Source organism: Kogia breviceps, chromosome 18 (assembly GCF_026419965.1).
Source record: "Kogia breviceps isolate mKogBre1 chromosome 18, mKogBre1 haplotype 1, whole genome shotgun sequence".
Classification (NCBI taxonomy): Eukaryota; Metazoa; Chordata; class Mammalia; order Artiodactyla; family Physeteridae; genus Kogia; species Kogia breviceps.
In genome coordinates, this window is record NC_081327.1 from 3768336 (window position 1) to 3793971 (window position 25636).

General features: G+C 50.2%; 1 protein-coding gene across 1 annotated transcript; it reads right to left on the reverse strand.

Moving 5' to 3' along the window:
• Positions 1-5287: 5287 nt before the first annotated feature.
• On the reverse strand, positions 5288-24297 carry CACNG7 (calcium voltage-gated channel auxiliary subunit gamma 7). Its single transcript, XM_059044226.2, has 6 exons — positions 24228-24297; positions 21804-22028; positions 21035-21121; positions 20484-20624; positions 7467-7612; positions 5288-7112 (listed from the first exon to the last, which is right to left on the reverse strand). The coding sequence occupies exons 2-6, from the start codon at positions 21997-21999 to the stop codon at positions 6855-6857; spliced, it is 828 nt and encodes a 275-aa protein (XP_058900209.1). The 5' UTR covers positions 22000-22028; positions 24228-24297; the 3' UTR covers positions 5288-6854.
• Positions 24298-25636: the final 1339 nt, after the last annotated feature.

Genomic DNA, 25636 nt, shown 5'->3' on the forward strand with positions numbered 1-25636 from the left:
ACCTTTTCCTTCCTCTGCTCTAGATTCTCCTATGGCTCCCTACTGCCCTCAGGAGAAAAATCTAAGCTCCTCGCCTGAGTCCCTCTGTCAAGGTCATCAGTCTCCTCTTACGCCATCTGCACTGCAGCCCCCTGCAAACTGGAGTTATTTTTCCCTTCTATGCCCAGCTCCTTCAGGCTTTTGAGGTTTCTGAGTGTGGCTCCCCTTTCTGGACTCTTCCATCTCCCAGCCATATGACAAACACTCTACCTGCTCTCGAACAGTCAGCTTACATGCTTCTTCCTCCAGGAAGTCTTCCCTGAGCCCCCAAGGCTGCACCAAGGATTACAGCTGCGCTTCCACCGTGCCCTATAGGGCTCCCATTAGAGCACAGTCACCCTGTATTGCAACCAGCGCATTGGTGGGTCTCCCCCAGGACAGTAGGAGCTGTTCAGGACTGGCATGTGTCTGGTTCACTTTGGTGTCCCCCAGAGCCCAGCCCTGGTAGACAGGAAGCTTCAGTTTACAGGTGCTGAATGAATGGATGGATGGATGGAGGAATGAATGAGTGACTCGGGGAATGAGTGCATACACATTCCAGGGTCTTCACCCCCTGGCAGGCCCTGCCCAACCACTCTCCCCGCCTCCCATCCTGAGTGTGCTTTTCCCCAGGTGCTTGAGTGTTTCTCATCAACAACAGCTGGGGCCTTTGTGTCTTCTCAAGAGGAACAGAGTGCTGGTGGCATGTTTTCCCGCTGTACCAGGAAGGGAAGATCAGCGTTTCTAAAACGTCCTCATTTAGGGTGAAGTGGAAATATTCCGGCTCTGGGAAGTCAGGTGGCCTGAGTTCCAATCTTTGCTTTGCCTCGCCTCCCTAAAGGACCCAGAACCGAATCATTGTTCTCTCTGACCCTCCATTGTCTTGTCTAAAAAGGGATGGAGGGCTGCAGTTAGTGACCTCCCTCTGGATGGGATGCTCTAGGACTGTGATTCAAACACTACACTTCCAAGGAAGTCTGGCAGGGCTCTTTTGGTGCCCGTGAAGCCCCTGAAATTACGTACAAAATTTTGTGAATACGGGTATTGTTTTCTGGGGGTTCATAGCTTTTATCTGATTCACAAAGGGATCCCTAATCCCCTACAAGGGAAGAGTTACTTCTTATAAATGGATTTGGCAAAATCTCATTTGTGTTAATAAAAATAAAAGCCAGAAGGAAAAAAAAAAAAAAAAAAAGCAAGGGAGAATATATAAATGCATAGGTAATATCTAAAGCAGGTTTTTCTCAACCCCAGCATGAGTCACACCTTGGACCAGATCACTCTTTGCGAGGGAGGGCCGCCCTGTGCATTGTGGGGTGTTTAGCAGTATCCCTGGTCCCACTAGATGCCAATCGCACCCCCCTCCCCAGTTGTGACATCCAAAAATGTCCCCAGACGTTGCCCAATGTCCCCTTGGGGCAAAATCACCCTGAGCGGGGAACCGCTCAGCTAGAAGAAGAAACTGACAACAAGTTTTCCCTTCGAGGAACAAATCTGGGATTGAGAAAAATGAAAAGAAAGTTATTCTTTTCTTTCTACACTTCTCTGCTGTTTAAATTTGAAAATCATGACTGTGTTACATTTATAATAAAAATGAGTTTATTGTTAAAATAAATTACCTCCATTTCAGCCATTGAAAAAAATCAGGCAGATCTCTACATCTGATACATTACCTGCGTGCAATGATTCAAACTTTTGCCCTCAAGACCCCTCTATACACTAAAAAATTGTAGCAGACCCCAAAGAGCTTTTGTTTATGTGTGTTGTGTCTGTCAATATTTAACATATTCAAAATTGAAGCTGAGAAGATTTTAAAATATGTATTACTTAAGTAAGTAAAATAATAAATGCATTGCATGTTTGCATAAACAAACTTATTTGAGTGAAAAATAACTATTTCCCCCCAAAATATAGTGGTATCGGTTTATTTTTTTAACTTTTTAATATGTGATATTGGAGTATAGTTGATTAACATTGCTGTGTTCGTTTCAGGTGTATGCTTTACGTTTTTGAAAATCTATTCAGGGAATTCCCTGGCGGTCCAGTGGTTAGCACTCTGTGCTTCCGCTGTGGAGGGCCCGGGTTCGATCCCTGTTAGGGAACTAAGACCCCGCAAGCCTCGCAGCGCCGGGGTTGGGGGGTGGGGAGAAAGAAGAAACGCTATTCAACGTTTGGCCTAACAGAAGAAAGTGAGGTTCTCATATCTGCTTCTGCATTCAATCTATTGTGTTACCAGCCATTGTGAAGCCTCCAAAAGCCTCAGGACTTCATGTGCTCGTGAGAGACTGAGAGTGAAAAAGGCAAATAATATCTAAGTCTTATTATAAAAATGGTTTTGACCTTGTGGTGGCCACACTTTGAGAACCACTGATGCATAGTACTATTCTGTGAATGAAATGAGTACAAAACACTGTGTAAACATGATGATAGATAAACGATGCGATTGCGTGGCTTCAATATACACGGAGGTATACGCTTAGGGTTAAGGATCGGTAGGCTCAGGAGAGACCCAGGATTCAAGTCTTAGCTTGACCACTTACTAGCTGTGTGACGAGGAGAAAGTTAATTAACCTATCTGTGCCTCAGGATCTCATTTGTAAAACGGGGATGATAATATAATAAAAGCACTGACCTCCTTGGTTTATTCAATGTAAAGTGCTCAAGACTTGAATGCAAAGTGTCTGGCACATAGAAAACAGGACACTATGCAATTAATTTATGCAAACTACTATTATTAAGTAGCTTTAAAAAACATACGGTAGGGATCTCCCTGGTGGCGCAGTGGTTAAGAATCCACCTGCCAGTGCAGGGGACACGGGTACGAGCCCTGGTCCCGGAAGATTCCACACGCCGCGGAGCAACTAAGCCCGTGCGCCACAACTACTGAAGCGCGCGCCTGGAGCCCGGGCTCAGCAACAAGAGAAGCCACTGCAATGAGAAGCCCGTGCACCGCAACGAAGAGTAGCCCCCCCTCGCCCTAACTAGAGAAAGCCCGCCTGCAGCAATGAAGACCCAATGCAGCCATAAATAAATAAATTTAAAGAAAACAAAACAACACATAAGGTAGAGTTATATAACTGATGCTAAATGATCTCCATAACACACGTGAAATTGGAGGGTACGGAACTATGTGCATACTATGATAAATGCTGTGTCAAATAAACATGTATGTGCTACAGATTCACCTGTGTGTGGATTTAAACACATACATATATGCTTAGATATGCATATAGTATTCTTGAAATTATACATTAAAAGAGAATAATACCTTAGGGCGAAGGGCATTTCTGGATGTCAGGAGGTCAGAAGTAGGACAGACTTTTCACAGCATTCCTTCAAAAAAAAAAGGTAAATCTTTAACTGTGGAATCCCATTGTATTTTCAAAATGTAAAAAACAAAACAACCACCAAAAACACTAACTTAATTTTTTTTTTTGAAAGAACATAGACTTTAGGATTTTAAGTTGTTAAGTTCCAGGCAAAATCAGCAAATACCTCAGCACTTGCACCACAACTGCTAATCCTGCACGCAAGACAGACAGAACCAAATGATCAGAAAGGCAGACAGCACCAGTAGATGGGGACATCCTTTCCCACTGAGCAGATGTTCAAATCCTTCTCAACACTGTGCTCCAAGAAGCCACTAGGAATCAGTTAGTCTTGACAAAGAAGCTGAAACACATTTGCCATCTTGAGCATGACCTCCAGAGCATGACCTCCAGAAATTCCTGAAATCATTGAAAATGACTCAGAGTATCTCCCTCAGGGAGTCTGATCCTGCTGACTCTTAGTTCTCTTCTGCTAACCTATCCCCACCACTCTTCCTGTTCCAGAGGGATTTGGAGTCCTGCTAGCCCATCCCCCTCCTTCTTTACAGAAAAAGAAACTGAAGCTCCAGAGATTAAAAGACTTGCTCAAGGTCACAGAATGAGTTTGCATCAAATTCGAAGTCAGATATAGCAGCTGAGAGAGGAGACTCTGCGATTAGAAAGGAATGGGTGTGGATTCTTTGCATCTTTCAAGCTGGGTGACCTTATCTCCCAAAGTCCCAGTTTCCTCATCTACAAAATGGGGCTCCTTGGAGTGCCTAGCTCAGAGGATGTTTGCGAGAACCCGATGAGCTGATAAATGAAAAGGGTTCAGCACAGTCTCTGACACCTCACAACAGCTTGATCAATGTGCCTGTGGCCATTACAGGATGCGGTAGTGGTTGCAGAAGTTGTTCTGATTGCCCCCAAGAGACTAAATCTAGAAGAGGTGAAGGACCCAAGGGCTAGCACTGTGTTTCCTTTTTAATATATTTCAAGAATAAGCTTATCTGGGACTTCCCTGCTGGTCCAGCGGTAAAGGATCTGCCTTCCAATGAAGGGGAGGCGGGTTCGATCCTTGGTCAGGGAACTAAAATCTCACATGCCACCGGACAACTAAGGCCGCGCACGCCACGACTACTGAGCTCGGGGCACCTCAACTAGAAAGGCCGCCTGCCGCCAACTACAGAGCCCATGCGCTTTGGAACCCGCCCACCGCAACTAGAGAGAGAAAACCCACCACCACAACTAGAGAGAAGCCCTCTCGCCGCAAGGAAATATACCGCATGCCTCATTGAAGATCCCGCCTGCCGCACCTAAGCCCCGACGCAATAAAAAAATCAATCAATAAAATAAAACAAAAAGTAATAAATTTTTAAAAAAAGCTTATCAAACCATTCAGGCCGTTTTCAATCCCTCAGTGTAGTAGATGAAATCCCAGATCTTAGAGACCACTGTGAGCCTCTATCGCTCACCTGTAAAGCGTGTGTCCACGCGCTCGCTCAGTGTGTGTGATAATCCCTAGTGTGTGGCTCACAGTAGGTGCAATAAAGAGTAGCAGTTATCTCCTCACAGTGGCCCCAGGAGAAGCCGCTGCTCCCTGGTACAAAAGGAAGGAAGCTGAAGGTTGGGAACCAGCTGAACCTAATCCCAGTTCACAGCTCTGCCAAGTTCCACCTGTGTGACCCTGGGTGAGTCATTTCACCTCTGTGGACCTAGCTGCAAAATGAGTCCAATAAACTCAACATGCAGGCTTGCGGAGAAAATTAAATGAAGCAGGTACTTCCCTGGCGGTCCGGTGGTTAGGACTCCGCCCTTCCACTTCAGGGGGCACAGGTTCGATCCCTGGTTGGGGAACTAAGATCTTACATGCCTGTGCAGCGTAGCCAAGAAAAAACAAAAAAATTTTTAATAAATAAATGAAGCAAGCAAGGTAATAGTAACTGTTCTCTAAGTGGTCATAGTGATACCAAGAGTTTTTATTGATCCGGACCTGTGTCATTGGCTGTCTTACACGCTTTACATGGCCTGAATTATAAAGTGAGGCTGTTAATTACAATGATCAAGCAATTTAACAAACAACCATCTAACCTTATTTTGTAGCACGCTAGCCACAGCCTCTCCCCGACCCCGCCGGGGTAGAGACCTGGACCCGCCCTCGGTATCCAATGCCCTCCCCCTGGGCAGGCAGAGACGTGTTTGAAATAAAGTTTATTGAAGTTTCTGTCCGTATTTACATATGATACACGGTAAATAACAGAGCCAGGCCCCCCACCCCATCCCTTCCCCACCCCCAAAGTCCCCCTCCCCCCAGCCTCGTTAAAAATCGCTGCGTAAAGACAGGTTAACTGCTGCGGTCCCCCCTCCCCCCTCCCCCCTCGGATGCAAACTAAAAGCCCCCGTCCCTACCCTGCCCCCCTCCCCCCACCCAGGGGGCCTTCCTAGTTCCGTGTACAACACTGTGCTACCTCGCCCCTCCTCCCCTAATAAGGGGGTGGGTGAGTTTCTGATGACCCCCCCCATCTGTCCAAGGGGGCGGACGGACCCTTGAAAGAGGCCAGAGTTGGGGGTCTGAGATGGCAAGGGGGACTTCAGTGAGGGGGAGGGCCAGAAAATGGAAGACTTCGAGGTTTGGGGGGTGTCGACCCCCGCTACTGCCTCTCCCTCCCCCGACGGGGCCTCGAGGGGGAAGAGGCGGGCACAGGCGTGGAAATGGCGTGGAGGAATTCCCTCCACCCTAGGGTCTCCATTCTTGTCGCGTGGTAATGTGGGGCTGGATGCACCGACGGGCTTTGGATGAGCGGGTGAAGAGGAGGCCGGGAGACAGAGGAAGGAAAAGAAGCCAAGGTCAGCTGAGAGAGCAAGAAAAGCCGTTAGAGAGAGCCCTCGAAAAGGCAGGTAACCTTCAGAAGGCCGAGAAGCGTCCAGCAGGTGAGAATGAATGGGGTCTCCCGTGGGTGGGGAAGTGGGGGAGGGGACACCATACCTGCGGCCTCCAGCCCCACCCCGGCCGCACTACACCCGAGGACCACCAAAGTCCGGAGGTGAGATTGGGCCGGGAAAGAGAGAAGTCGGGGCAGAGAGCAGAAGATGCTTGGCATTTCTGGCGGCAGCTGGAACCTACTCTCCTGCCCAGAGCCCCTGCAGCAAGGCGGAAGGCTGGGGGATGGCTCGCGGAGGCGGGCGCGCTCGGCCGCTCTGCCCAAGGAGCAGAGGAACCTGGGAGGCGGTACTAGGCAGGGAGGGGAGTGGCCTACGGAAAAGGGGCGGGTCATGTAGAAAGAGGCGTCATCTGGAAGTGGACGGGACCAATGAAGTGGAGCGGTCAGGAAAGAGGGAGGGGTTATAGTGACGGGGCGGGGCCACTGGGAAGGGGGCGGGGCTAACGCGTGCGCAGCGTCCTCCGTGTGGGACGAGGAGTCCCGAGGACTTGAGGGGGAGCTGCGTTGTGGGGAGACCCGTGAGGAGCAGGAGGAGGAGGAGGAGGAGGAGGAAGAGGAGGAAGAGGGGCTCTCCGGGGGCGGGGCCTCAGCAGGGCGAGGTGGAGATGTGCAGGTGGTCCGGGTACTTGATGGCTGGAGGGTAGTTCTGCGTCATCTGGATGGATACGTCGCTAGAGATGTCGGAGGGGCTGCGGCCGCGGCGCCACGCCTCGGGCTGCAGAAACTGGCCCGAGTAGTCGGAGCAGTCGCTGAGACGCGGGCGGTAGAAGGCCGGGTGCGGACGATACATCTCCTCCTCCGCGTAGCGCTTGGTGAACAGGTACACGGACATCACGCCAGCTCCCTGTGGCAAGGCAGGGTCAGAGTCAAAGAGGCTGGCCCCGGGCTCCCTCTGACCCCAAAACTCAAGACCCCCAGTCCCTCCTCTCCCAGGACCCAAGATTCCAGGCCTCCAGCTTCCTCCTTTCTCAGAACCCAGGAATTAGAGCCCCAGTCACCTCCTCCCAGGATCCCAGGAGTTGGAGCTCCCAGACCCTCCTCCTCCAGGACCCAGGGGTTAGGACCTCAGCCGCCACCTTCTTTTAATTCAGAGTCTACACCCACAGCCTCCTCTTCCTCCTGGACCCAGATATCATGCCCTCCCCCCCAACCCCCTCCCCCATTCAAAACTCTAGAGTCTGGGCCCCACAGACATCACCTCTTTGAGTAGGAAGGAGGAAGCTGCGAAGGCAAAAGACCACCCGTAGCGATAGTGGAAATACTGCTCAGAGCTGCTGGGCCTGTTCATGACCTCGTCGTTGATGCTGGAAATGTAAAGAACCAAGCCCACCACCAAGGAGAGGCCTGGGGGAGCAGAGGGGTGCCCTTGGTCCATTAGCAGTGGACCCCTTTCCCCAGCCCCAGGCCCCCTGCATCTCACTGCCATCCTCTCCCCTCTCCTCCCTGCTCTACCCTGGACTAAATTCCATCCTTTGAAGTTCCTTGTGTGCTGGGCGTCGGCTGGGTGCAGGGAGCCCAGAGAGAAATCAACAGCCTCCTCCTCCCTCCCACCCACCACCCACCCCCCGTCCCTAATCTGCCATCCGGGAGCTCACAATGCAATTGGGGCAGGCAAACATGAACACTGATCACAGTCACATCCGTGGGGACACGTACTGTAAAGAAAACAGTAGCACAGAGCTCTGTGCGTCCAGAAGAGGCACCAAACCCACCTGGGGCAAGGGTGGAGGGAGTCAAGGAAAGCTTCCTGGAAGCATGACTTTGTCCAAGTCCTAAAGGATGAGGCCCAGGGAAGAACTAGGGTTTACCATTATACCACCCCAGGCAGGGCAAGAGGGAACAGCGTGGGTGAAGAGTTGGAGGGGGAACAATGAACTGATCCATCCATGTAGCTAAAACATGGACCACAGCCACAAGAAATGAGGTCAGAGAAGGGGGCAGGGGCATCGCCATGATGAGGCTCGAATGCCAGGCTGAGGAGCTTGGCATCAATGCCAAGGGCACTAGGGAGCCAGGGATGGTCTGAAGCGGAGCAAGGACAAGGCCAGATCGACGTGTTAGGAGATCCTTTGGGGGCTGAGTGGTTCTGGGAAGAGATTGGAAGGGAGAAACTGGATATTGTGATATTCCAAGGGGAGGAGGGTGGAGCTGAGCTGAAGCTGTATAGATCATAATAGCAACAACAACATCAATAACAACACCAATAATAGCAACTGCTTATACAGGTCTTGCTCTAGCTTTTTTTTTTTTTTTTTTTTTTTTTTTTTTTTTTTTTTTTTTCGGTACGCGGGCCTCTCACTGTTGTGGCCTCTGCCGTTGCGGAGCACAGGCTCCAGACGCGCAGGTTCAATGACCATGGCTCACGAGCCCAGCCGCTCCGCGGCATGTGGGATCTTCCCGGACCGGGGCACGAACCCGCGTCCCCTGCATCGACAGGCGGACTCTCAACCACTGCGCCACCAGGGGGAAGCCCTACAGGTCTTGCTCTAAGCTACGCACCATTCTCAGTGTTAGATATGCGTTAACTCATGCAAGCCTCACAACACTTTCAAATTGGTACCATTTTTATCTCCACTTACAGCTGAGGAAATAGAGGCACATGGAGAAGGTGGAGAGGAGAGGTCTGACTTGAAAACTTTTAAGAGGCAACTATCACTTCTTCAAGATGAACTTTCTTCTAAACAGTAGCCATGCATAGCGATGGCCATACATAGGGTGGCTTAAAGAGGCTATAAAATGCCTCCCCCCAAATTAATCCAAGTAATCCTCATCAGCACCTTCCCCTAGAATCCTACAAATAAACATTTGTGTGCCCATCGCACCCAGAACAAATCTAAACTCCTTCCACTGCCTGCAAAAGAGGTGAGCAAACGATGACTGCCCAGGGCTAAATCCAGCCCACCCCCTGTTTTTGTATGGCCTACTAGCTAAGAATGGCTTTTATATAATTAAATGGTTGAAAATATCAAAAGAAGGATATTTTGTGGCACGTAAAAAGTATATGTATTTCATTTGGCAGTTCCTCAAAGTGTTAAAGATAGAATTACCATATGACCCAGCGATTCCACTCCTAGGTATTTACCCAAGAGAACTGGAGACATATGCTCACACAAAACCTTGAGCGTGAATGTTTGCAGCAGCATTATTCATAACAGCCGAAAAGTGGAGACGACCCAAATGCCCATCAACCGAATGGATAAACAAAATGTGGTCTGGCCATATAAAGGAATAGTATTCAGCCCAAGAAAGGAATGAAGTATGCATTTATACCACCGCATGCGCGAACCTAGAAAACGTGCTGAGTGAAAGAAGCCAGATGCGTAAGACCACATACTGTACGGTTCCATCTACATGAATGTCCAAAGTAGGCAAATCCATAGAGAGAGAAAGTGGATTGGTGGTTGCCAGGGGGTGGGGTGAAGGGGAGATTATGATTAGCTGTTAAAGGGAGTGAGGTTTCCTTTGGGAAAATGTGGTAAAATTAGGTAATGGAGATGGTTGCATAACCTCGTGAATATACTAAAACTGCCGAATATGTGAACTTCATGTTATGTGAATCATAAAATCTCAATTTAAAAAGCATAGGAAAAATAAAAAAATTTAAAAAAATAAAAATAAAAAGCATAGGAACTTATAAGTTCAGGGCCCATAAATAAACTTTGGTTGGGACACAGACACGCCCATTTGTTTACATTGAGCCTATGGCTGTACCGGCAAAACTGAGTAGTTGCGACAGAGACTGTATGGCCGGTAAAGCTGAAAATATGTGTTATCTGGCATTTTACAGAAACATGCTCCTTGGGCTTCCCTGGTGGCGCAGTGGTTGAGAACCCGCCTGCCGATGCAGGGGACGCGGGTTCGTGCCCCGGTCCGGGAAGATCCCACGTGCCGCGGAGCGGCTGGGCCCGTGAGCCGTGGCCGCTGAGCCTGCGCGTCCGGAGCCTGTGCTCCGCAACGGGAGAGGCCACAACAGTGAGAGGCCCGCGTACCACAAAAAAAAAAAGAAAGAAACATGCTCCTGACCTCTGGCGTGCAATGCCTACAACGTCACCTGCTAAACTCATCTCTATCCATTGCTCCTTGCACCTGCTACTTAGATCCCACTCTTGCTTGAACATAAGCTCATTTCTGCCTCAGGACCTTTGCTCTCCCTGTTCCCTTGAACTGGAATGCTCGTCCCCCAGATTTCCACATGTCTCTCTCTGTCACTTCATTTATTATTATTATTATTATTATTATTATTATGGCCGCGTGGCATGTGGGATCTTAGTTCCCCGACTAGGGATAGAACTTGCACCCCCTGCAGTGGAAGCACAGCATCCTAACCCCTGGTATCTGTCACTTCATCTAGATCTCTTATTCCTTATCACCTCTTTTTGGGGGGGGAGGGGGGGCGGGTACGCGGGCCTCTCACTGTCGTGGCCTCTCCCGTTGCGGAGCACAGGCTCCGGACGCGCAGGCGCAGCGGCCATGGCTCACGGGCCCAGTTGCTCCGCGGCATGTGGGATCTTCCCGGACCAGGGCACGAACCCGTGACCCCTGCATCGGCAGGCGGATTCTCAACCACTGCACCACCAGGGAAGCCCCTAAAAGTAATGGCATACAATACACTGAATTTTTTAAAAATGTGAATCCATACTGATATATTCTTTAAGGAAATAAATAATAAAAGAAAAGAGAAAATTTGGGAATTCCTTGGCAGTCCAGTGGTTAAGACTCCACATTTTCACTGCTGAGGGGCCAGGTTCAATCCCTGGTGTGGGAGCTAGAATCCCACAAGCCACGTGGCAAAAAAAAAAAAAAAATTCTTCTTTTCGGTGACATCCATGTAGACAGAACAACAGAGTCAAGAAAACACCATTTTGCAACCCTTGTGGTAATATTAGGATTTAGGCAAGCATCGTCTACAGTGGACATTAAATCACTGTGTGACAGAATCTCCCCATGAAATATCTATTAATTACAAAGAGACTTTTGAAAACTTCCTTTATCGTAAAGGAACCTGACAGATACCGTCTGAACCAAGAAACCAAAGCTAGCGTCACCAATAACGGGGCAAACGGACACCCCGAGCTCCTGATGGGATCGTGACACTACTTCGTGTATGCAGTGTCCCTGCTGGTAATTTGTAACATGGCTCCACTCCTGTGGAAGCTGTGGGGTGTTCTACCGAACACTGGCTGCCTTCTTCAGAAAAACATCAACATGAAAGATTTTTTTTTAAAGGTACAGGAACTATATAAAAGATGAAAGGAGGCGAAAGAGACACAGCAAGGAAGTACCGAACTGGATCCTGAATCGGGAGGAACTGACTGTAAAGGGCAGTGTGGAGACAGTTGGTGAGAATTGAATATGAACTTACTGTGTAAGTGTTAAACTTCCTGGTTTTGATGATTGCACGGTGGTTAGGAAAGAAAATGCACTTGTGCTTAGGACATACCTGCTGACGTATTTAAGAGTGAAGTGTTTGCAATTTATGTTCAGGTGGTTAAATATAATATAATATAATATAATATAATATAATATAATATAATATAATATAATATAATATAATATAATAAATCTAATATAATATAAATTATATAATATATACATATACAGATATATACACATAAGATACAAAGAAACAGAAATACAAATGTGGAAAATGTTATAAATTGGTCCCAGTGAAGAATATATGAGAGTTCCTTGTATAATTCTTGCAACTTTTCCATATGTTTAAAATTTTTCCAAAGCAACACCTTCTGAATAAAATGGACATCCCCAAACAGCATTTTTCCCCTAAGGTGCCAAAATGTTACCTTGCAAATGACTTACTCATTGTAAAGAGAAAAATGTACCTTTTCAATGGAGAGCTCTAAGGATCACCCCCTTTACCAAGGGTTCAAACACTGTTCCACTCCTGGTAGGAACAACTTGACGCTATTTGCCACCCGAAGTGATGGGCTATAAAGAACATGGCACCACCTCTAAATCTTGCCAAATATATTTAACCAGAATCTAATCAAGTCTCTACCCTGGACATAACTTCCAGGCTACAGAAAATACAAAGAAAGAGGAACAAATCAAATGATGCCACAAGGAAACAATCAAATAAATGTGGGATTTGGGGTGTTCTACAAGACACCCTGTCCTGCAGATTTCAAAATGACAATGGTATGAGCCAAGTTGTAATACTTAAGCAAGTGACTGATCTTAACGTCTCAAAAAGAGACACAACCAGATAGTATTAGGTCTCCTGATGCAATACAGTAGGACATAATAGCAGCACCTACCTATGAAGTATTTTATCACCCCCCGTCCCCCAAAAATCAAACCTGGATCTGATCTACAGTTTTACAGGAAAACACAGGATGGGTGAGCTATTAAATCATGAAAACACAATTAGAAAGATCATGAAAACACAATTAGAAAGATCTAGAATGTGGGAATTCTATGAGACAAATGACTAGATTTCTTCAACAAATAAATGGCAAGGAAAAAAACAGAAGGAGAAGGACTGTTATAGATTAAAAGAGGCTTTAGAGATCTATCAACTAAATCCACAAGTGGAATTTGGATCCCGGTCTGCAAGAAACTAATGGTAAAAAAAAAAAAGGCATTTATGAGACAAGTGGGGAAGCTGAACACTAAGTAGATATTAATTTATATTAAGCAGCTATTCTTACTTGTTCGGGCGTGACAGTGGCACTGTGGCTAGTTAAATAACAAAGTACTAATTTCTCAGCGATATACTGAAATATCTGTGGATAAAACGATTTAATGTTTGAGACCAACTTTAAAATCATGTAGTGAAGTACAGAAGGGAGACATGGCAGTCTGACTAAAAAAAGATTCACCATATGTTGATAATTGTTGAAACTGAGTGAAGGGTACGTGGCAAATTATACTATCCTTTGTATATTTTTATAATGAAATATATTTTAAAAGTCAGTGTTGTAAAAAAATATAGTATGGGAACTATTCTGGACTAAAAGAGAATTAACGACACGCTATGCATAAACAGATTGAGTCCTGGTTCTGGGGGAAAAGCTAGAAAAGGCATTCTTAGGACAACTGGGACGGTTTGAAAATGGAATGAACTATATTATGGAATTACTGGAACGTTTCTAGCTTTGACGACGGTGTTGCAGTTGTGTAGAAATGTCATGACTCTTAAGAGACGCACATTGAAGTGTTTAGAGATGAATGACCACGGTGCCTGCAAACTACTTTCAAACGGTAAAGCCAGAAACAAACAAACAAACAGAAACCAAAGTGTGTGCAAAGAGAAAGACAGACTGTGGCAAAACTTTAGCAAAATGCAAGTGTCCGCGTGGGTCTAGGTGGAAGAAGTACCCGTGTTCACTGTCCTAGTCGACAGATTTCAAAGTTTTCACTGAAAATTTTGAGTGACTGAGGTAAGATTAAATAATGACGTTCCCATCAATCTCCTTCCCCTTAGCTGTTTCATTTATCTTTGTTGCGCTTATCACTACCTAACCTTATAGTTTCTGTCTGTTGGTAGTTTTTTAGTCATGAATCTCCTCCACTTCCTCTAGGATGCTTGAAACGAGTCTACCTTGTTTCCTACTGCATTCCGAGCGTCTGAGGTAAGATCCAGCAGATAATAAACACTAGCTGAATGGATGAATATACTTGCCACGTAACTGGAACGTCTGGCTCGTTAGCTGCTTTTCCCTTTTAAATCCCCTCTGGATCCCCATTCCTCTGTCTCCTTTAAGAATTAGCCTTTGCTGAACTTCCATAACCCTTTCAGCTTCCGCTATTGCATAATTTTGATGTTCAAGAAGAGGGGGTCCATGAAGTGTTACATGGTGAAGGCATCTGCTATAGGTCTTGAAAGATGAGCAGGTTTATAGGAAAAGAATACCTAGGGAATTCCCTAGTGGCCCAGTGGTTAGGACTGGGTGCTTTCACTGCCAGGGGCCAGGGCTCAATCCCTAGTCCAGGAATTAAGAGCCCACAAGCCATGCGGCATGGCCAAAAATAAATAAAATAAAAGAAAGGCAATGTGTGACTCTAAACGAGATCCTTAAAAAAATTTTTTTTTAAAAAAAGGAAAGAAACAGGGCTTCCCTGGTGGCGCAGTGGTTGAGAGTCCGCCTGCCGATGCAGGGGACACGGGTTCGAGCCCCGGTCCGGGAGGATCCCACGTGCCGCGGAGCGGCTGGGCCCGTGAGCCATGGCCGCTGAGCCTGCGCGTCCGGAGCCTGTGCTCCGCAACGGGAGAGGCCACAGCAGTGAGAGGCCTGCGTACTGCAAAAAAAAATAATAATAAATAAAAAATAAAATTAAAAAAAAATAAAAAAGGAAAGAAACAATACCTAAAGATCCTTAAAAAAAAAAAAAAGAAAGAACGAACGAAACCATACCTAAGTAAGTCCAGAAACCACACTGGCTAGAGTACCATAGTCAAAATGCAGGGGAATCCTCTTGATTCCCAGTCCTGCATCCAAGAAGGATGGTCCATCATCAAGTAATGTCTATTTTACTTCCTGAGTCTCTCAAAATCGAAACCCCTTTCTGCATCCCCAAGTCCTCTGACCCAGCTAAGGCTTGTTCCCTATACGCCTGTCCCACTGCCGACAAATCCGTATCCCCCGTTTTAGATCCTGGTTCTCTCTAAAACCCATACCTGCTAACCACTCCTGCCTCACCTCAAGCCCCATGTGTCACATTTCAGTTGTAAATAACAAACATTCTCCAAACAGACAGTCAAGGAGCAGGGTTGATGAGAAGGAAACAAATATTTCCAAACAGAAAGAGCTTTTTGTTGTTGTCTTTAGTAATTGAAAGTTTTCTAAAAACAATGTCAAAAGGTAAGTTATTCTTGTCATTCTTTCTCCTTCCGGGTCATTTTACAGTGGCTCTGGTTCTCTAAAAATTAACGTTCTTTTCCTTTTTTTCTCCTTCTCTCTTTTTCTCTCTCCCTTCCCCCTTCCCCGCTCCGTAATCCAACTCTCTCCCTCCCCCCTCCACTACATCTGCTTCAGAATACTTAGAACACAGTAGGCAGGAATCACCTACATTCCAAGCTGAATAGGAACAACCTGGCTTTAGAACAAAGAGTTTCAGGACCACGGAGAGCTACACAGCTGGCTACCTCCGTCTTAGCTGCTTTCTAGGGTCTTAACACACGCTGTGAATTCCATCTCTGTACGAGGCACTTTTCTCTCTTCACTGGAAAAACTTCCCCCCGCCCTTTCTGCATCATCGATTTAGATGTCACCTGCTCTTGAAGTTCTGGCCCTTCCCACCCTTCCCACAACCTTATCGTGTCAGCTTAATGCATCTTTGCTTTTCCCAGAATGCCCTGAGCTGTCTTCACCATGCATTCCCTTCTACAAATATTTCATCGTGGACTTTGTGCCAGCAACTCATCTAGGCTCTGAAGATACAAGCAAGAGCATGTTCCTGCCTTTTGGAGTTTACATTCCAGTAGGAGGAGACAGAAAATGAATAAGACGACAATAGCAATACGTGCTAGGAAACAAATATATAAAATAAGGAATGTGATGGATAGTATAGTGGAGGCAAAGCAACAGGGGGTACCGTTGTCAGAGAAAGAAACTGAAGAGGGAAAGACTCTGGAGTCTTTGAGAATTAGGGGGAAGAGACTTCCAAACATGGAGGGCTCCTGAGTGTAAAAGTGAGGTTGAGATGATCATTTTTGAAGAGAAGAGACTGAGGCCAGTGCAGCTGAAGTCACGAGCAATGGAGAGAGTGTTAGTGAGTTAGGTAATGAGGCCAGGGGTCTGAACAGTAGCCAAACCATGGAAGACCTTGTAAGCCAGCATGAGGAGCTGGGATGTATTCTAAGTGCAATGGAAACCCATTACAGGGGTTTAAGTGTTGTGTGACAAGCACTGCTGCACACGTAGCTGGAAGCTGTTTTGTGGCTGACTGTAGACTGCCGTGCCCTCCAACATACATCAGGTGCAGACAAATACTGTTTGATTCCACTTATACGAGGTACCTAGAATAGTCACATTCATAGAGTCAGAAAGTACATTGGTTGATGCCAGGGGCCGGGCAGGGGCTGGGGAGGGGGAATGGAGAGTTATTGTTTAATGGGGACAGAGTTTCAGTTTAGGAAGGTGACAAATTTGGGAGAGCCGCACGACAACGGGAACGTCCTCAGTGCCACTGAGCTGTACAGTGAAATGTGGTTAAAATAGTACGTTTTATATTATGTGACTTCCACCACATTTAAAAAAAAAAAAAAAAAAAAAAGATTCAGTACGTCACCAGCGCCCAGCACAGGGCGTGGCATGTAAGATGTCTCTGTAAATGTTTGATGAGTGAACGAATGAATGTGCAGATGCATAGAGCATGACTGCGGATCAGGGGTTAATATGAGCCACGCATGGGAAGCGTGCCTCTCATGACCTGGAAAAAGGAAATCAGTGTCACTCCAGCCTCCTGCCCTTCTCTCACCAACCGTATCCAGTCAGCCATCTGGTCCTATTGATTCTTCTGTCAATATCCTTCTCTCTCAAAGCCATCCAGTCACCTTCATCCGTCCACACCCCCTCCCAGCTCAAACCTCATCTGCTATGGCCTGGACCACTGCATAAGCCTCCTCCTCTGTTTGCCCATTTCCAGTCTCTTTCCTTCTAGTGCATTCCAAACACAAGTCCCTGAGGGATCTTTTTTTTTTTTTTTTTTTTGCGGTACGCGGGCCTCCCACTGCTGTGGCCTCTCCCGTTGCAGAGCACAGGCTCCGGACGCGCAGGCTCAGCGGCCACGGCTCACGGGCCCAGCCGCTCCGCGGCACGTGGGATCCTCCCGGACCGGTGCACGAACCCGCGTCCCCCGCATCGGCAGGTGGACTCTCCACCACTGCGCCACCAGGGAAGCCCCCTGAGGGATCTTTAACGTCCAGGTGTGACCCTATCCCTTTCCTGCCCCAGCCCTCTCACCACTTTCTGCAAAACTGAATGCCAACTTCATCGTTTACCCGACCTCGGGCAACTCTTGTCTCTTTCTAAGTCTCAGTTTCCTCATTGGAGCATGAGGTGGTTGGGCTAGATCATTCCATTCCGAGATCTAAGACATTGTTGGTACTATTTCCATTCTTTTCCCTTTTTTTGGCCCCATCACGGAGCATGCAGGATCTTGCTTCCCAGACCAGGGATCGAACACGTGCCCCCTGCAGTGGAAGTGCAGAGTCTTAACCACTGACCACCAGGGAAGTCCCCCTTTCCTCTCTCTTTTTTTTTTTTTTTTTGCGGTATGCGGGCCTCTCACTGCTGTGGCCTCTCCCGTTGCGGAGCACAGGCTCCGGACGCGCAGGCGCAGCGGCCATGGCTCACGGGCCCAGCCGCTCCGCGGCACGTGGGATCCTCCCGGACCAGGGCACGAACCCGTGTCCCCTGCATCGGCAGGCGGACTCTCAACCACTGCGCCACCAGGGAAGCCCCCTCTCTTTTAATCTCCTTTGTCTTTATGATTTTTAACTGTGGTAGGGCAGCAGAGTGCCAGGGTGAAAGTCTGGGTTAATATCTCCTTCTTCCACTGTGGAGCAACTTAACTTGAGGGGAAGAAAAAGAAATAATTTGCACAAAGCACTTAGAACTTCCCCAAACCATGGCACTCAGTAAAGTGTTTATTGTAACGGTTGTTGTTGCTACTACTGCTATTTACGAATGTATGTGTGTATGTATTTATGTAAAATTACCACGTGTTGAATACTTACTGCTATAGACGAGGCACTGGGCTGGCCCTTCACATCCGTGATCTAGACCAGGGGCCAGAAAACTACTATTTGTCCTGCTGCCTGTCTTTGTATGGTTGGCGAGCTAAGTGTGGGTTTTACATTCTTTTAATTGTGAGGGGAAAAAAAGCAAAAGAAGAAGAATATTTCATAACCCATGAAAATTACACTGAACTCAAATTTCAGGGTCCATAAATAGGACGATTGGAACACAGCCAGGCCCATTGCTTCCCCTCTGGTTGCTTGGGCACTATGGCTTCACAAAGCCTGAAATATTTACTATTTTGCCCTAAGCAAAAAGTTTGCTGACCCCTGAATAAGACTGGTCCTCTCAACAGCTCCAGAAAGGAAGGCTGTAAATCACGCACTGAGTAAGTGGTAGGATTTTAACCCAGGTCTTTCTAGGTTCACAGGAGCACGTGCCTTCAGCCACTACACCCTACAACCTTTTTTTTTTTTTTTTTTTTTTTTTTTTTGCGGTACGTGGGCCTCTCACTGCTGTGGCCTCTCCCGTTGCGGAGCACAGGCTCGGGATGCGCAGGCTCAGCAGCCATTGCTCACGGGCCCAGCTGCTCCGCAGCACGTGGGATCTTCCTGGACCAGGGCACGAACCTGTGTCCCCTGCATCGGCAGGCGGACTCTCAACCACTGAGCCACCAGGGAAGCCCCCTACAACCTTTAAAGCACACAACTGGATACTTTGGGTGGGGTGCACAGGTCATACTCTATGAAATGAAGTTCAGGAAGGGGGTTCAATCCCCCCCCATTACTCTATTATCACATCGGAGGCCTGACTTCCAGCCCTGACGGCACCATTGACCCTCAGCTTGACCTTGGGAAGTCAGGTCCTGAGGCACTCATCCTGATGCAAATCAGATCCATGAGCGTGGCTTTGGGGAAGAGAATATCCTCGCTTCTAATGCCAGCGCTGCCATTTACCAGCTATGTCACCTCTTTTGTTTCAACTTCTGTGAACCACGAACAACGGAATTTTCCTTCTAATGTTTCAGGTGGGTTGAATAAACGTTCCCACGCTCCTTACCCTTGCCCCACTTTCTGTCTCTCTAGGCCACTATTTTTCCATCTGACACTCTGGGATGGAGATATTCTACGTGTCTTATTTTAGCTCTGTGTCTGGCTCTACATGCTGTGATTCAAATTTGCACAGAGGTTGCACCCTGGTTTCCCTGGGAAAAGGTCTCGTCAGGTTAGGTTGGAAACACGGGGGAGGTTTAGCCTGGAGAAAGGTGGGTGAGGAACAGGGAGGAGACTGGGGGAGAGGATATTTGAAGATCTATCTTCAATTATTTGCAGCACCAACTCAAAAGAGGCAGCTGAATGCGGGCTCAAAGGGACAGAATGGAAACGAGACAAACAGCGGGGTTTGTTCATAAAATATCAACTGAATTAAAAGGGCCCGAAGGGAGTTTAATTAAATCATGTTGAATTAATTCGAACCGAACTGAAGAAATGAGTCAGAATAGATTGGGGTTAGTTGGGCCAGACTGATGGAGTTAAGTGTGTCAGAGCTGAGGTGATCTGGGCTGACCGGAGCTGAGTTGGACCAAATTGGACAGGACTGCACTGAAATCTGGAGGAGGGTCACACTTCAGAAACAGCTCTACTCTGGAGCTCAGGACACTTGGGGAGCCAGCATTACGTTGGTATCTTAGGCAACTCCCTGCACAATTTCAGGCCTCGGTATCCCCATTTTTATCAAATGACTGCTAATAATAACTCCCGGGCAGAGATGTTATAAGAAGGTTATGAGATCACTCATGCAAAAGAACCCTGAATCTCAAAAGAAACAAGAACTATAAACAAACGCTGAACTCTAGCAAATGACACGCGTGGTGAAGAATTTAGGGCAAAGTGTACTGATGCCTGCAGCTCACTTGGAAGTGCATTTTAAAATGGTAATAAGATAGACTGACGGATGGGTAGAGAGACAGGGACAGATACAGGATAAAGCAAATCTTGTGGTATGGTAACGGTCGGCTGTAAGTGGTGGGCACAGGGTTCTTTCAACTTTTCTGGTTGAAAAATGTTCCAGTAAAATGATGCACAGAACATAAAGAGCCCTGTAATCTGTTAATTGCCAAAATATCAGGAGTGGTTAAAAATACAGCCTCTGGAGGCGAAAGGCGTGAGTTTGAATCCCATCTCTGCCTCTCACTGGGTGTATGGCCCTGAGCAAATGACTTCATTTCTCGGAGTGTTTGTTTCCATATCTGTAAAATGGGGCTATTAATAGCATTTACCTCACCGGGTTGTTGTGAGTATCAGAACGGAGCCTGGCACCTAATGAGCTCCCAACAGGCATTCACTGTGATTTGGCGGCTCCATTGCACAGAGAAGGAACGCGGGGCTCAGAGAGGTTCTGCAACTACTCCAGGATCACACAGCAAGGAAGTGGCTTTCCTACTGGAAGAGGAACCCCAGGTTCCTGGAACCTAAAATAGTCCCGTGGCCTGCGAGTCTTCTCCTTGGGCTTACCCGATAGGATGAAGAAGATGCCAGAAACGAAGGCCAGAATGGTCCTCTGTGGGCGGATGTGGCCGATGTTGCTGATGACGAAGGCGGTGAACACGAGGAAGAGACTGACCATGGGGAAGGGGGTGGCTGTGCGCACTGTCTCTGGGGGAGGGGTAAGAAGAAAGACGGCGGTGAGGGGGGACTCTCCAGGAGGACCATTCTCCTGACCTCTCCACTTCCACCCCCCATCTCCCCGCCCTGACCCCCCCCACCCCCGCTCTTTTATGTGGCTCCTCCCCTTTCTGAAACTTCCACTGCTGGCCCCGCCCCCTCACACAGGCCACACCTCCTTTGGTTTGACACCCCCCCTTACCTATTGACTCCACCCACTTCCCAGGCCCCACCCTTTCAACCTGGCCCCTCCCCCTTACGCAACCACTCTGCCTGCTCTCAAGCCTCCACTCCTTCCCTCCCACCTCACCCCTTCTCTGCTCCTCCCCTTTCTCCCAGGCCCCGCCCTGTCACCCTGCCCCCTTGTTGCCTAACCCTTCCCACCGCCTGCTTTCCCTCACTCAGAATATTCTCCGTGTTCTCCGTCACCAAGTTGATCTCCGGTTCAAGGAAATATTCTGAGGCCACGCAGCGACCCTTTTCCCGGCCTGAGGGGAGGATAAGAAGGCAGGGCTGGATGAGAGGCTCATGAGCTTTGGCGAGGCAGTCAGGAGCAGGACGCACGGTAGAGAGAGCCCAGGATGGGAACGTGAGGTTTAATCCAAGGGTTACGGCCTGTACTACTCTTAGGGGGTCGCAGAAGGGGGTGGGCAGCAGTCCGAGAGCTCCTACTGCAAGCTGCCTTAGAGTCCCTTGGATGCAGGAGGACAGGGCTGCAAGACAGAGTCCCAGGCGAGGAGGGGCTATGGGCCAGGACTCCTGGATCCCCTAAAGAGGCAAGGTCTGGGGGGTGACGTGGGACAGGACTCCTAGAAGGAGTGGCCTCTCTGGTAGCTGGGAGGCACAGTTGGGGTTTTTTTGTTTGTTTTTTTATTCTTCCCACTCAGCTCTGGAACTGTCCAGGAGACACGTTCTGAACTTAGCCTACTGCTTCTAAGGGGGGCCAGGGGCTCCAGGAGGTTCCGGGGGAGATCGCGCGAGCATTAGGGTTCTTAGGTCCAGGGAATAAAGGGCCAGAAGTGGAATCTCCAGGTAGAAATCTGACTCTCCGGGAGAGGAACGGGATTGATTTCTGGGTTTCCGGCACCCATGGGACAGAACTATGGATACGGACGCTCGGCCCGCAGGCAAGGCAGGGAGAGCTGGCCGGCGGGCAGGTGAGCTCTGTACCTGCGAAGAAGCAGACGCGCCACAGGCCGGCGTGCAGCGCCATCTTGAGCTCCGTGGTCTGGTTCTGCGGCAGCACCGTCCCCTCTTCCATGTAGAGCCAGTAGTCCGTGCTGACCGCGACGCCCACGAGCAGCAGGCCGCACGCGCCAAACACGCTGCTCAGCAGGGTCAGGGCGCGGCTGCTGCAGTGACTCATCCTCAGCGGCGGGGGGCGCCCCGCGGGGCCTGAGGGACAGGAAGCTGCGCTGGAGCGCCCCGGTGCGACCACCAGGGTCCCCCAACCCCACGCGGCCACGTGGGACATCGGACCCAGGCCAGAAGCAACAACCCCAAACCGAACCCTCTCAGATCTGACCCCTGTGTCCCGACCTACGACTCCACCCCTGGATTTGAAGCAGCATCTTGTCTAGAAACCCTAGCCTAGGCCACCGGTCCAGACTCCATGCCCAAACCTGACGCCCTGAGCCCTTTCTTTTGGACTCTGTCTCTGAGTAGCAACTAGAAATCCCCCAGGTGGGTCGCTAGCCAAGGACCCTAACCCCATACCCTGGCCTTGACCTCAGACCTCCCTTCTACGTTTAAACCCTCGTATCTTGACCCTTAACATCCAATTCTAATACCAAGACCTTGACCTTCTAACTCTGATGTGGTGTCTTGACCTCAATTTGGTATCCCAGTCTGAGAGCACAGACCACGACCCAGATCCAACATTCCAGAAACTTAATTTCCCCCTCCCCCATGCCAAATCCCTGCAGGCCCCTGAACCTGGAATGCTAGAACTCCACTCCATGTTGCTGGATCCCAGAATAGTGGGGCCCAGAGACCTGGAGCCAGGATTTTGGCTAGAGACTCCAGGATGTCAGAACCGTGATCTGGGAGTCCCCATCTCAGCACCCTAATCGGGGCACTCCAGTCAAACGCGTGACCCTCCTTCAAACGAGGGATCGGTGCTCTGAACGCTAAAACCCGCACCAGGAAGCCCAGGGGCCCCATCCCCATTACAAGGTCCCCAAATCCCCCACCAGCGGTTCTGGACTCCAACTTCCCACACTAGGACTTCCAAATACAGACCCTCTTCAACGTCCAACCTGGAAACCAGATCTCGCTGACACTGGACCCTCAAAAGGGAGGTCCTCAGTTCAAGGCTGTGGCCTCCAAAATTCCAGTCAGAAACCTGGAGATTCCAACCAGGGAGCTCTGAACCCCGTACCTACCACACTAACCCTTTACCAAGAACATTTCCCTCAGCCACACAGTCTTATGACTTGGGGGGCTCACACCGGAATCCCCATCCTATCTCAACCAGAGGCCTCAACCTACATGAATACCACAATCTCCATCCCCTTTTTAACTCTGAAGGTTAACACCCCTAATCAACACCCCCCCCCCAACAATGCAGCCAAGACTTGAGACCCCGCTCTCCCTAACCAGAAGGCTTGTAGCCTTGAAACCTGACACCTACCCAATCAGAACCCTGGAGTTTGAGACCATCTTCATCCCGTCTGCCCCCCCCCACACTGCAGCATCTAGTGCCCCCAGCCCACCCACCCCGCCCCCAGCCTCCAGGGGGATTCAGGAATCCGAGACCGGCCGGGCTCCGACCAGCTTTTCCTCCCACCCCCGTCCCACGGCTCCAGGGCTTGACTGCCAGCTGTCTGCTCCTCCTCCAGTCCACTCACCTCGGAAACCAGCATCAAAAACCCTGTCGCCCTGACTGTCCTAGTCCCAGGTAGCTGACCTCAGCTCCCCCCGTTGGCTTCTCGGACTCCCAGCTGGGACCTTGCCAACGTCACCCTCCTCGCTTCCCCTCTGGAGGTCCCCTCCTTCCTTACTGGATTCCTCCCCACTCTACACGGCCCGCCCAGATCTCCTCATTCTCCTCCAGCCTCCAGCCCTTCCTCCTTTGGGACCCCCCCCTCCCCCCCAGGCCCGGAGCCTCCTTCTCATCCTTCTTTATCCCAGTCTTTCCTGGATGTAGGCTTCTGGACCCCCAGGGACCCCTTCTCCAAGCCCCAAGTCCAAACTCCACCTCCTTTCAATGCCTTGCGAGACGTGCTCCCTCTTTCTGGGGACCCCTTCTCAGACTCACAGCCTGCCTTTACCGGGCCCGGGCCCTCCCCCCTCGGCCAGGACCGCCTCCCGCAAGGACCTGGCCTGCACCCTCCCCGGTGCCCACGGTCTCCAAGACTCGGACATTAAGAGCATAGCTGCCCCACTCTGGGACCCTCGGACCCCGTCCTCCCGGATTCCTTAGGCCCAAATGTCCCTCCATCCCCCATTGCCCCCGAACTCGGGCGTCCGACCGCCAGAATCTCAGCCCCCGGAGCCACTCGGGCCCCTTTTAGCCCCAAGCCCTGTCTCCCAGCCACCTCCAGAGGAACCCCCCGCGCCCACCTTCTTCCAGGACCCTCCCCTCGCGCTCACCTCGCTCAGGGTTGGGCGGACGCTCCGGGCCGCGGGCCCCGCAGCCGCATGACCGGCCCCCCGGCTTCCCCCGGCCGCCGCCGCCGCCGCCACCGGGGTCGCCGGTGCCCGCGACCCCCGCCCCCGCCCCGGAGCCCGGCGTCCCGGCCCCCTCCCGGCCTCCCACCCCCCACCCCCCGCGCCCGCGGCCTCACTCGGCGGACGACGCCGGGAGCTGGGACCGGCGGCCGCTCATTGGCTACTGCGGAGGAGGGGAGGGGCAAGGAAGGAGGGGGGGAAGGATGCGGGGAGGGAGGGAGACGGGCCTCGAGAATGGGGGAGGCAGGGAGCGAGAGAGAATAGAAACAGAGGGAGAGAGCCCGAGAGGGGCAGGGGCACACAGAGCGGCAGAGAGACAGAGCAGAGAATCCAGAGTCACACCGAGACCTCGAGGCTGTGAAATTCTGAGACTCGCAGGTCTGGAGACTGGAGGAGACACAGAGATGGCCTAAAAGAGACAGAGAGAGAAATGGAGAGGCAGAGATCTGATCGAGGATCCCTCCTCTTCCTCCAGGCTCAGAGATTCTGGGTTCCTGGAAGTGGAGAGGTCACAGACAGAGAGAGACAGGTAGACCGCCAAAGACCTTTGGGCGGAGAGATGCTGAGACCCAGAGACCTTGAGGTAGGGAGAAAGAGAGAGAAAGAGAGAGAGAGAGAGAAAGGGAAGAGACCCTGAGAAGAAGAGACAGCAGGGGCAATCCTGGGGTACCCTGATGAAGACTGGGGCTCTGCCCAGGCGTGGGGCGGAGCCTGGGGTCTGAGCGGCTGGAAGAAGCTGGAGGGGGCGTCCCGGGCCGGGGTCCCCTGAGCAGCAGGCGGGCGCAGAGCGGAGCCGGGTCCTGCAGCCGCCGCGGAGCCGGGAGCCGGGCCAGCACCCACCCCCCACGCCGTGATGTCAGCGGGGCCACTCTTAAAGGGGCAGGCCGCCCGCCGAGGGTCGGAGCAGGGGCTGGGGGCCGCGGGCACCGGGTGGGGGTACCGCGGCGGTGCTGGGAGAGGAGAAGCCCCAGCGTCCAACTGGACCGAGTCCCGGAAACCCAAGAGCCTGCAGGGACGAAGAGACGCCGGGGTTCCCCGAGGGAGCCTGCGAAGCTTTGAAGCTCAATCCCCTCCAAATACACAGTCGGAGGCACACCGTTCCGTTGGCCTGTCCCTGTCCAGGGACTACATTTCCCATCAGCCCTGGCCGCGGGGGCCGCACTTGGGGGAAGGGTCCGCCGCAGTGTCTGCTGGGAAGTGTAGTCTATTTGGACTGCCCTCTCCACGCCCCTCACTCGCAAGTGGGTCAAGGGAAAGAGGCCCGGAGGGCGCGTCTGCCCTCTGCCTCAATCTCTGATTCTTAAGCTCACGGGTGTCTCTGTCTTGGGGGG